A 12,585-nucleotide genomic window follows, 5' to 3' on the forward strand; every position below is an offset into this window, starting at 1 on the left:
ATATTTTAATTTTTTTAATGAATATGAAAGTCAAGTATATGTAATTTATTAATTTTTATTGAGGTAATTTAAAAAAAAATAGTATTATTTATTTTTAAATTTTGAAATTGATTTTTTTTTTAATATGGAGATGTATTAATTTTTCTATATTATTTTAATAAAACATGGTGCAATTTTTTTTTTTGTTTCTTTAAAAAAAACGGATAGGAGCATGCACTCTATATATCTTTTTAAATCAATGGGCTGTAGTTGTTGAATTTTTAGTTATATTAGTTAAAAGAAGAAATACTTTAAGTATATATACCCAAAATGATATGTATATATATATATATATATATATTTAAAAAAAAATTGCAACAACGATAATTTTCATTAAATTATTATATTTGTAACAATGAAAATTCACTACGTGATGATAAGTCATTAGATTTAGATAGGCTACATACAATACAACCTCATGAAAATTTAAAAAATATATGGTTCAGTTACTAATTGGGTCTCATATCACCCATAAAATTCCCACAGTTGGATCTTAATAGATTTAAGAGTCTGGATTACGTATTAGCTGAGTTAACCTGTTTATATTAGCATTTATTATATTTATTTATATAATTTTAGGAAAATCTCCTATACTATATATCATCACACCATCATAAATAAATAAAAGAATATATATATATATAGTAATAGAACAAAAAATCATATCAAATCTACAATTAATTACAATATTATCTGCATTAATTAAGTCAATTTTTTTTTAGGATTGCCTTTAATTAAACCTCTTCCGCGTTAAGTCATGCCTGTTATATAAATTTATTTAACATGATTATTACAAAGATTTACAAAAATAAATTTTAAAAAACTTATTTTGAGATGAGAATATTGATCTCAACAATACATTACAAACTTGCACCTACAACTCTATGTATATGTACATGTATGAATATTATCTATATCTACATAGATATATACTGACATATATAAATGGTGAAGGGAAAGGCTAATAATTTGATACCTCTGGCGTGGGACTATGGTAGAATTGAAGAAGGTTGCGTCAAAGATATCAACCACAAATGACAAAGGAAGTTGGATAACCGTAATAATACATCAACCACAAATGACAAAGGAAGTTGGATAACCGTAATAATACAATTATTTCTAATTATCGTAATTTTTTTTTTTTTTAATCACCGTGATATGTATATACCCAAAATGATATATATATATTTAAAAAAAAAATATTGCAACAACGATAATTTTCATTAAATTATTATATTTGTAACATTAAAAATTCATTACGTGATGATAGGTCATTAGATTTAGATAGGCCATATACAATACAACCTCATGAAAATTTTAAAAATATATGGGTCAGTGACTATAATTGGGTATCATATCACCCATTAATCTTGTAAAATTCCCACAGTTGGATCTTAAAAGATTTAAGAGTCTGGATTACGTATTAGCTGAGTTAACCTGTTTATATTAGCATTTATTATATTTATTTATATAGTTTTAGGAAAATCTCCTATACTATATATCATCACACAATCATAAATAAATAAATAAAAATATATATATATATATATATATATATAGTAAAAGTACTAAAAATCATATCAAATCTATATCTGCATTAATTAAGTCATTTTTTGAGGATTGTCTCTAATTAATAATAGTGTTCCTTGAAACATGAAGATTTTAGATAATACATGTTCATGACATACTCTACTTGAGGCCCAAGCCCAAGCCCAAGCCCAAGCCCAAGCCAAGTCCAAAAATTGACTAACTATTAAACCTCTTCCGCGTTAGGTCATGCTTTTATTTTTTACTTGTTAACTAAGTTTTGATTTTTAAGGTAATAAGCTCATAAAACAACAAGCCTACTGTATAGAAACTTGGGAGAAACTCCAATACCAGTAACTAATACCTGTACCACTACCAGTAACCAGTCCAGTAGCTTGGGAGGAATTTTTTCCTTTAAGTTATATTGGGATTTGGGCCATATTCTGGTGCAATATTGCTGCTGCTCTGGGACATTTTGGAAAGACTTATAGAAGCCTAAATTTTGACAAGTTAGCTTCAATTAGTTAGTTAGGATATTGTCATGTGTTTATTAGAGATGTTGAAAGAATTTTAGAATGTTAATTTATTTGTATATATTAACCAATTGTAAACAGTCTCATACATTACATTTTATTAATTATTCTCTTGGTGTCCTTTGTCTTGTCTTGGTTACACAAGAATGTATGTTTAATTTCAGCCATGTAAGCTCAGCTCAGGACAAGAAGAACAGATTCACCAGCCTAAGATGCTTACTATTTGGTGAATGCCCACAATAAAAACCAGGATTGCCAAATCAGAATTGATGGCAAGAGAGAGCTTCTAAACTTACATTTAAAAATTTCACATGATTGTCAAATTTGACCAAATAAAAGCACAGACCATAATTCAAGTCCATTTAACTAAATATGCAAGCAAGGGAATTTGAATATAGATATGGAATTTTAAAAGAGAATCAAACAATATTATATATATATATATATCTGCAATAAGCAGTTGTAAATTCTCTCATTTTTTGTGATCAAAATCTCTGTTCACACAGCTGTAAACTTAAGTCTCTGCTGCCATTGTAATCGCCAAAGGCAGCTCCTCAGTTTTCTGCAATTTATTTATGAAGTTTACTTGTTTTGTGACTGTTCTTCTTTGGTAATAGTTTGATCACCACAAAGTATTTGATTATAAATACTTTAATGTTTTAACTGAGAATTAAGATATGCACATATGTATACAAAAATGGTGAAGAAAACTTTGTTCGACTGATTATTAAACATTAAGCCTACAATGAAATGAAATACTTTCAGCATAAGAAAATTAGAGAAAAGTATAGAATCAAAAGAAACAAAAAAGCACTAGAGCTTTTGGGTTAAAGTGTAACATTAAAATTACTCAAGGTGATATTGAGCTATAGTGATTTAAAGCATATAAATATCTATTCTATATACTATACATTATGTCTCTAAGGCATTTCCTCAAACATATGGAGTGCACTCTTCTTTCTTTTTAAACCAGAGGCATTGTTGCATAAAAATTACTCCAAAAAAATTCCAACTAAAATGAACAGTACTAAATGTAGAACCCAATTGACATTATTCCAAAATATAAAAAATAAACACCATATCCAATTGGCTTTCTGATAAGAAGAAAACTCAGCATATGATGCAACACATACTACAATCTTCTAATTATACATCTTTCAAGATATAAAGAAGCAAACTAGAATAACATTAACTCACTCTCTGTTCCTTCTTCAATTAGTAGTGTTTCCAAATGAGGTGAAACCCAATATAAAGAGTCTTTCAACTTAGATTCGTCTTCCAATCTTTCGAACGTCTTGATCTTCAGGTGCTTAAGGTTTGTCAATGGTCGATGACTTCTTCTTTTAAACTCTTCAGGGAAGAGGAAAACCTTAATACATAGTAAACAGAATCAATTGGCTAGCATTGACCATGACCATGCCAAACTCTACAATCTTATAAAGAAAAAGAGACTAGAAATCAAGTCTAATTAAATTACTCACCAAGTATAAGTTCCTATGACCATAGCACAAGAGAACAAGCAATTGAAAATTTTGATGTACTAATGACCAATGGGTATCGAAAATGTAAACTGCTAACTGAAAAAACAAGAAAGAATTATTGTACCTGTTCTGACTGAGCTTCCAGGCTTAAAATTTTCCAAGGGCAATTGATGCTGATAAGGAAATGCACCATAGAAGTGCCCAAAATCAATTGATCATTTGGCAAGGTACCACTAATTACGAAAGTACCATTCAATTGATCATTTGGTGGTGAGATTATGGTCATGCCAAACTCAAGATCACCTTTATAGGAGAAGGAAAGTAGATTTGGGGTTTCCATGGTGGCCCTCACTTCAGCTGAGTGGACTTTACCAAAGGCAAAACTCGTCAAACTGTTGCTACGGATTGTAATGTGTTTCAGAAAATAACAATGACAGAGACTCAAATGTTCAATGAGAGGAAGTTTAGAGATGAGATGTTCCAAAAAATTGTCATCAATATTGTCGCAAGCAGTGTTTATCGATAGATTCCGGAGTGAGCTGAAATGAGTGATATCAATAATAATCTTGTCATGTAAAGCTCCCCTGACTTGAAAAGATTGAAGATTTGTTGCATCCACTCGTAGATTTTCACGACTATATCCATAAATTTCCAAAAACTTGAGACTCGAACTGGAAATACAAGTATTTGACAACTGTAAACTCTTCAATACAAACTCCTCAAGTACAGGAGAACCGAGTAACATCTTGGCTAATAGATCGTCCTCATTCAAACCATGTACATGAACTAACCATAAACATTTCAAACGCGGAAGATTTGGTGAAAAATCAGAAAATGGATCGTTGTCTAAGCAAAAAGAATTACCTGATTTCAACTTGAGAAGAGTTAAAGATTTTCCGGTGAAAATGTAGAGGGGTATCATGATCATATGGGATATATTCGCAGCAGGGGATTCGCTGAGATCAAACTCCACAACATTATCCCAAATAAATGTTGATCGCATCACCCTCGTTAGTACGGCTGTCTGAATCTTGGGATACTGCAGCTGAAACTTATATTGAGTATGGATTGAATGATCGTTATTGTGGCGGTGGCGGTGGCGGCGTCTCAAGCACTCTAGCATGAAAATTTCGAAGGCTCTCGGAGTAGAAAAGCCGAGGGAGTCGCAGAATTGCATAGTGGGGATCTCATCGGAGTACCACATGCGTTTCCACCGCCTTGAGAGTACACTCATCCGAACCACATCCACCGCCGGAACTGAGGACAGGATTTGATGAATCAGAACTTCTGGTAAATTCGAGATTCGATCAATAGTTTCATCATCGCCATTTTCATTCATTTTCACTCTCTCTACTTCTACGTAACAAGAATTATAGAGAAATAGAATCAGAAAAATAAAAAATAAATGAAAAAGAACCAACCCAGATTAGGATTTTATGAGCTTACTTACTTACCTTAAAAATCAAAACTTAGTTAACAAGTAAAAAAAGTTTGTCAATTTCTGGGCCTGGGCTTGGGCTTGGGCTTGGGCTTCAGCCTCAATTTTTAGTTATATACAACATTTATGAAGAAACTACTATAATAATAATACCACATTATAAAATAATTACAGTATAGTACACAATACATAACCCAAAACACAAAATAATTCTTTATAATCAACTACCACATATTATGCTACTTTCCAAAAAATTGAATCTGAATATATATTGATTTTATAGGCTGTAATTATATGGAATTAAATGAATTAATCAGTTAATTTTTTGAAATGCTGCCAACACTAAAAATGAATTCATGAATAATTTTCCATTCTCTCTCACATTATTAAATTCCTTCCTAATCCCTCAAAAAATCTCAAATCTCCTTTTCATTAAAAAAAAAAATCCAAAATCTTATCTTTGTCAAAAACAAAAACAAAAAAAAATTTCATTTATTGTAACTTCCAAAGTTTATAGAGTAATACTAAATACATATTCAAATTGCACACAATTTTTAGACATACATATTAGTGATATATTATGTAAGTATTGTAGTACCCTACTAGTACTAATCATCTTTTGTTAATACTAGTGAGAATAGCACGTGCAAGACACATGCTGATTCTACATTAATAATTATGATGAAAATGTGTTACCACTTTTGTTAATTTTCATTTTCTTGTTCACTTTAGGAGCAACCTTTGTATGATCCTTTGTTTCTTGTAGAGATTTTGGACCTAGGCTAAGCAACTCAACTTCATAATAATAGACTGTACACATAAATAGGTAGAATTCACAAATTACTCCAATGTAATTTGTAAATGAGATATTTGCCGCAGAAATACCTAATATTTTACGCTTATTGCAGTTAAATGCCTCATTTTTTATTTTTACAGCAAAAATACTCAATGTACAATATATGTTAAAGATAAACACCTAATCTTTTTTCTTTGCGGCAAAAATACATAAAGTTTTTAAAATATTACCTCTTAATTTTTTATATTTTAAAAAATAGATCTATTTTACTAAATGAAAAGTAAAATTTACGGAACAAATTAGAAAAAAAATAAAACACTTGTTTTTTCTATAATTCTTTAAACTTTGGTTACTATATAATTGCTCAAATTGAAATTTTGGGAAAAAAACTATAATTAGTACAATTAAGAGTCTAATAGTGTCAAATACTTTTTTTTTTCAATGGCAAAAGGTAAACAAGTTACAAAAGAGTAGTATAATGCCTAAGAAGAAAAAATGATATATATCTTTCAAATTACATTACCATAGTATATTGATTCCAATTGAAATGAAATCTTTAGAGTGAATTAGTGAAATTTAGGAATTAAATCCTGAATTTTTTAATAAAGAGAGACAAAAAAAAAATTATGATAATGAAAATAAAGTTAAAAAATTTGTCATTTTGCTAGATGGTGTGATGACTTGGTTGGTAGTAGAGCATTTAGAAATGGTTTAACTAGAGCATTTTTTTTGAACTCATATGTATTATTTATAATACAAAACCAAATAGATTATTCATAACCAAACAAGAAGTAGACCACACTACACTACTTGATTTTCACAAGTGTCTACAAATTATCTCAAAAATCAGAATCTGATCTCATGGTATATTCTCCTACTAGCAGAGAGAAAGATGATGCCTTGTCCTCTAGCAATCTTTCTGGAGAGCCATATTCCTCAACAAGTCCTGTGTGAACAAATTGAAAGAGTAAAGATATAGAGTATGAAAATCAAGGAGGTAAAGCAGTTAGTGATTAGTATTGCCATTGAATGGCCATGTAATTACCATGACTAAGAAGTAGAACCATGTCACTGTCAAGAACAGAAGTTATTCGATGTGCGATTGTGATGACCGTGCAATCAGAGAAGTGTTGTCGAAGTGTTTGCTGTATTAGATTGTCTGTTGCAGTGTCGACGGATGCTGTAGCTTCATCGAGCACAAGTACCTTACTTTTCTTGAGTAGAACTCGGCCTAGGCAAACCAGCTGCCTCTGTCCCATACTCCAATTCTCTCCATTCTCAGTAACTGCAACCAACAGCCACATCAACATAATAATATAAGAATATGTTGACATTATGTTTTAAGATTCATGAAAACAAACTGATAGGAATTTCTTCTCTATCAAAGACGAACTCTAGAATAAAACTGGTTTTCTTCTCTTATTGCAATGAAACACACAAAGTATAAGTATGGTTCCAAGCTTTCAAGAGGCTTGGTCTCTCCCAAATTACAAACCAATCAGATAGACTACTTATAGATTAGGTAGTTAGTCCAATTAAAGTATGTCTATCACAAACCTGTAGAATCAAGCATCTCTTCCTTCTTTCTCACTTCATCTCCAAGTTGGCACTTATCTAGAACCTAAAACATGTAACAGAGACATTAAACATAATGTAACAGCAGGAAGTTTCTGACCATAATGAAGTGACCCAAAACAAAAAACAAAAAACACCCCACCTCCCATATTTTTTCATCTGTGTACTCTTCAAGTGGATCCAAGTTGCTTCTTACAGTCCCTTCAAACATGGTAGGATCCTGAGGTATAATGCTCAGCCTTGACCTCAAGTCATGCAGTCCAATGGAAGATATGTTGACGCCATCTATCACAATTTGACCAGCAGCCGGGTCAACAATTCGAAAAAGTGTCTGTATGAGAGTTGATTTTCCACTGCCTGTTCTTCCTACAATGCCTGTTTTGAGTCCTCCGCGAAAAGTGCATGATAGACCTCGCAACACAAGTGGCATGTGGGGGGCATACCGAACCTACAATATGCCCATCAAGATCAAAAAAATGTTAAGTCATACAAATGAGGAACTCTGGATAAAGTTGAATGATAGTTTATTGTAGTAACAAGTAGAATACTGGTGCATACTTGTAGATCACAAATATTGACTTCTCCATGTGATGGCCATGAAGGATCAGGCCGATTTGATTCTATTACAAGAGAAGGCTCACTTGGGATGCTTGTGTATTGAAGTATTCTCTCAACTGATATTATTTTGTTCTCCATTTGGCAAAGATGCCATATAACCCAAGCTTGTAATATATTCAGATTAAGTCCATATGTGACAGCTAACCCCGCGATACCTTTTACATGACAAAAAATGAAAAATGGAAAACTCAGTCTCATACACTTTCTATTGGAAAGAGAATTGAAAAGCTTGACTCGCATCCATATGAAAATACTTGCCTGGATCAATAGCTCCCTCGGGAACAGATATCAATACAACCAAAGAGAAAGTGAAAGTAATAGCAGACAACATATCCAAGCGAAATGATAGCCATTCCATTGCACCAGCCATACTGAATTTAGGCCGGGAATATCCATCCATCAATTTCATGTTTGTGTCCTGGAATCTTGATTCTTGATTGAAACTCCTTATGGTTGTCAACCCAGAAATTGTTTCTGCAAAATGTTGAATCACTGGAGCCTTGCAAACTCCAACTAATCGTGCCAATTCTCGCGCTGTAGGTATGTAGTATTGCTGCATAATTATAAGCTACTTAGATACTTGTACTTTATCAAGAATGTCAGGGAAAAATCTTTCTTGCTTCATTAGTAAAAAATACAAGGACATGATAATATCTTCGAAAGTCAAAGACAAATTTTAGATACAAAATGAAAACATAAGAAGTGAATGTACCTCATACCAGATGCAGGCTGCAATGACAGGAACAAAAAAAATAAAAATCTGCCATGAAACCTGGCACATTACAGCAATAATTCCAAAAAGCTGTATCATAGAGAAAGCGAATGCAGAAACTTGCGTTGAAATGTTAAGATCCACTGCACTTTGGTCTGTAGAAGCCTAACCAAAAATAAATAAACAATAAAAAGTTATGTAAGGCCCTATAGTAATCTAAGATAAAGGAACAAGCATTATGCCTTAAAATAAAACCTATGTACTTACTCTATTCAGGATTCTTCCACTGGGAGTAGCATCAAAGAACGACATAGGAGCACGAAAAATGCATTCATGCATTTTATTGAAGAGTAAAGTAGCTGTCTTATATGAGACTGTTGCCAGAAGCATAGATCTCATAAGGACACAAAAAGAGCTTCCAATGGCCAAAATAACATATACGACTATAAGTGTAGAGCTATCAACAATAGGCTTTTCATCTGCTGAAACAGGACTTGCCCAAGCCATCCAGAAGTTGCTTCCAATTTGAAGTCCCTGAAATAAAACTTGTGCAAGCAGTATAAGAGGCACAAGAGCTCCTCCATATGCTGTTGTGATGTATTTCCAATAGACTGAAAAACCAACTTGTCCCATCTCTCTTTCTTCTTCTTGAACAAGTTGTCCTTCAGGCTCATTGCTTTTCCCATGTTGAGCATCTCCATTTTCTTCTTTCTTCACTAACCCACTTGCACAGTTTGACTTTCCATCATTCTCAATGATACTTGCTTTTTCAGCTTGAACTTCCTCTTTGGCATTAAGTGTGGACAATGCTTCCTTGTGTGCACCCACAAGTTCCATAAAATCAGTCCCAGAATTTAGAATATCATTGTATTTTCCAGCTTGGGTAATCCTTCCATCTTTCATGACCTATGAGTTGGGAACAATTTCGGTTGATAAATACACAAAACAGAGAACAATGAATTTTCTGTGATGATATGAAATCACAAAGAAATGCCTACAACTCACTTACCAGTACAAGATCAGCAGTGGGTAAGAATTCAACTTGATGAGTGACATAAATAATCGTTTTTGAATTCAATAGGCCTAGCAGGCATTCCTGTCATCAAGAACAAAAATAGATGTAAATATTCTACTTTTAAGTATTGAATAGAAGTGTTAGCATTAGCAGAAAGGCCAAAACAAATTACACATATAGATTACCCTGAAGAGATGAGAGCCTGTGTGAGCATCCACAGCACTGAAAGGATCATCAAACAGATAGATATCGGCATCTTGGTATAAGGCACGTGCAATTTGTATTCTCTGCTTTTGTCCGCCGCTCAAATTAATTCCTCTCTCCCCAATGATTGTTTGATCACCAAATGAAAGGATTTCCAGGTCCTTCTTCAAGGAACAAGCTTCTAAAACCCTCTCATACTTTTCTCTGTCCATCTCTTTACCAAACAAAATGTTCTCTTCTATCTTGCCACTCTGAATCCATGGTGACTGAGCAACATAGGCCGTCGTCCCACACAACTTAAGGGTTCCAGACAGTTTTGGAATTTCTCCTAGGATGCAAGAAAGCAAGCTTGACTTCCCTGAGCCAACAGTGCCACAAATAGCAACTCTCATACCATGGAGCACTTTGAAACTAATATCTTTCAGTGTAGGATTCTGAGAAGATACATCCCAAGAAAAGTTAGCATCATCTATCTCAATGGCTGCATCAGAAGTACCATTTGGAATTCTTTCAATAACATCAGCCTGCAAGTCATCAAAACGAAGAAAAGATGATATTCTACCAATAGAAACCTTTGCTTGTGCCATCATTGAAATTGTGTCTGGAAGATTATAGATAGGCTCTTGAAGAATCCTGAATGTTGCAAGTGCGGACAAGATTTTCCCTGAATCAAGAGGGACCCCTAAAAGGATGCAAGTACCAAAAGTGACCACAGATACAAATGCTGGGGCACCCCAGAAGACATATGAGGTCATAGCAGAAGTGTAAAGATATTTTTTCAAGCAGCCTGACTCAGTTTTCCTAAGCTCAACAATCTTAGATAGAAACTTCATCTCCCATCCTTGTAACTTGAGAATCCTCATATTTCTCAGTACCTCCGAAGTTGTCTTCATTCTAGTATCTTTGGATGTCATCAACTTTTCTTGATAATTCTTTTGCAATTTCCCCAAAGGAATATTTGCCAACATAACTAATACAATGGAAACAAATGTGGAGATAGCAGCAAGACCAAGATTTTTATACAATATCAACAAGGCTAAACCAACTTGTACAGTGACTGCCAATGGATCATGTATGTACCAGCTGAAGTCACCAATTCTTTCAGCATCAACGGTCATGAAATTGATAATCTTCCCAATGCTGTGCTCTTGCTTGGACTGACATGACAGAGTTAAACCCTTGCTATAAACCATTGCAATAAGTGCGGCTCGGACCCTTACTCCAATCAGCTTTCCTCTAAAACACCATTGCATCTGCGAGAGGCACTCCACAATCTTTGCAACAAAAAATGCAGACACCAAAATAATGCCTTCATTCTTGAACTCCCGTCGCCCATTAAGGTATTGAACAAAATTACCAATAAGATAAGGACCAGCATAAGAAGCCAATGAATACAGAAGCACAAACAGAGATGTCAAAAGAATCTCTCCCCAGACCGTGAAGATCAATGCTATTACCAACTTAAGTGAGGTGACTCTGTTAATTGATCCACAGTCTGACTCAATCCTATTCCTTAAATTTGGAAAAATCCTAACTACACTATCTCTAGGATCAAGCTGAGGAATATCCTCGAGGTCTATGGTTTTCTTATTGCCAGCTGAAACTAGAGGAGCTATCCAAGAGAAAGTAAATATACTGAAAAGTCCAGCATTAGAATAAGGAGTTACAGTTTTATCTCCTGTGGACTTATTTGACACTACATCATTAGCATTCAAAAGGGGTTCTTGAAGAAGGGTATCTTCACCTACTTTCTTCCCCAAAAACCCCACATATATGAAAAACAGCCCCGTAGCAACAGACACAAGATCAAAAACCAAGGACTGAACAGCTATGGAAACTTGTTTTTTGTATAGAACAAAGTCTACTATAAGGCAATAGCAAGAAACGAATAAGTAGAAAACCCACCAAACTCTCAACAAAAATGGAAACTTTGATTGACCAGAAATAGAAAATTTGGCGTGGAAGAAAACAGAAGCTGCACCCCAAGCAAGTGTTCTCATGACTAAAACAAAATGGATCACTAAGCTTTCATCCGACCAACCATTCCTATACCAGTAAAAGTAGCTCAATAAACACAACACTATAATAAGCGCAGAAAGACTAAGACAACCCATTAATTTGGTTTAAAACACAAACACCTTGTTTTCTTAAATCTTCCCTTCGAGGTCTCACTATGACTCACTCCAACAAGCATAACAAAAGGAAATGTAATCAACCAGAAAACCCAGAAAGAAAATGAGCACTTAAACAAGCATTTGGAATGAGTAAAAAAGTTAGAGAAAAATGATGAGATGAGATGACCTGTGTTGAAGAACCAAAAGATTACATGGTCTGTAGAGTAATGATGAGCACTTACGCTATACGTATGCTGCCTAGGAGGGGTAAGCGGGTTAGTGGTGGTGGGTCAAGTGGTCAACTCAAGGGTAGTTTGGTAATTTCTGTGTTAGCACTTGCTTCTTTCTTGCATGAGCATGTGGAACTAACTTGTACTTGTGGCTTGGCTATTTAAGGTGGTCGGTCGGGGTTACATCACAGTTAGAGCTCGTGTTTGTGATTCATGTGAAGATTTTTGGCTTGTAATTATAGAGAGGAAGTCAAAGTCAAACGCGAGGAGCAAGACACTGACAGAGTGATTCATATATAATAA

At 33.8% G+C, this 12,585-nt stretch overlaps 2 protein-coding genes across 3 annotated transcripts; both read right to left on the reverse strand.

Annotated features, from left to right (window-relative positions):
• Window positions 1–3,117: 3,117 nt before the first annotated feature.
• Window positions 3,118–5,011, reverse strand: LOC133804384 (FBD-associated F-box protein At5g27750-like). 2 transcript variants are annotated; one of them, XM_062242552.1, is made up of 3 exons: window positions 4,445–5,011; window positions 3,705–4,366; window positions 3,118–3,468 (listed from the first exon to the last, which is right to left on the reverse strand). In XM_062242552.1, the coding sequence occupies exons 1-3, from the start codon at window positions 4,917–4,919 to the stop codon at window positions 3,277–3,279; spliced, it is 1,329 nt and encodes a 442-aa protein (XP_062098536.1). In that variant the 5' UTR covers window positions 4,920–5,011; the 3' UTR covers window positions 3,118–3,276. The 2 variants fall into 2 exon arrangements, with proteins under 2 accessions (XP_062098536.1, XP_062098535.1); XM_062242551.1 differs by having other exon boundaries at window positions 3,705–5,011.
• A 1,510-nt stretch (window positions 5,012–6,521) lies between these two features.
• On the reverse strand, window positions 6,522–12,282 carry LOC133804080 (ABC transporter C family member 3-like). The gene is made up of 10 exons (XM_062242230.1): window positions 9,920–12,282; window positions 9,729–9,815; window positions 8,987–9,625; window positions 8,720–8,884; window positions 8,266–8,560; window positions 7,948–8,162; window positions 7,532–7,837; window positions 7,372–7,435; window positions 6,860–7,099; window positions 6,522–6,760 (listed from the first exon to the last, which is right to left on the reverse strand). The coding sequence occupies exons 1-10, from the start codon at window positions 12,050–12,052 to the stop codon at window positions 6,654–6,656; spliced, it is 4,251 nt and encodes a 1,416-aa protein (XP_062098214.1). The 5' UTR covers window positions 12,053–12,282; the 3' UTR covers window positions 6,522–6,653.
• Between the last annotated feature and the right edge of the window lie 303 nt (window positions 12,283–12,585).

The sequence above is a fragment of the Humulus lupulus genome, chromosome X (genome assembly GCF_963169125.1).
Source record: "Humulus lupulus chromosome X, drHumLupu1.1, whole genome shotgun sequence".
In the NCBI taxonomy this organism is placed as follows: Eukaryota; Viridiplantae; Streptophyta; class Magnoliopsida; order Rosales; family Cannabaceae; genus Humulus; species Humulus lupulus.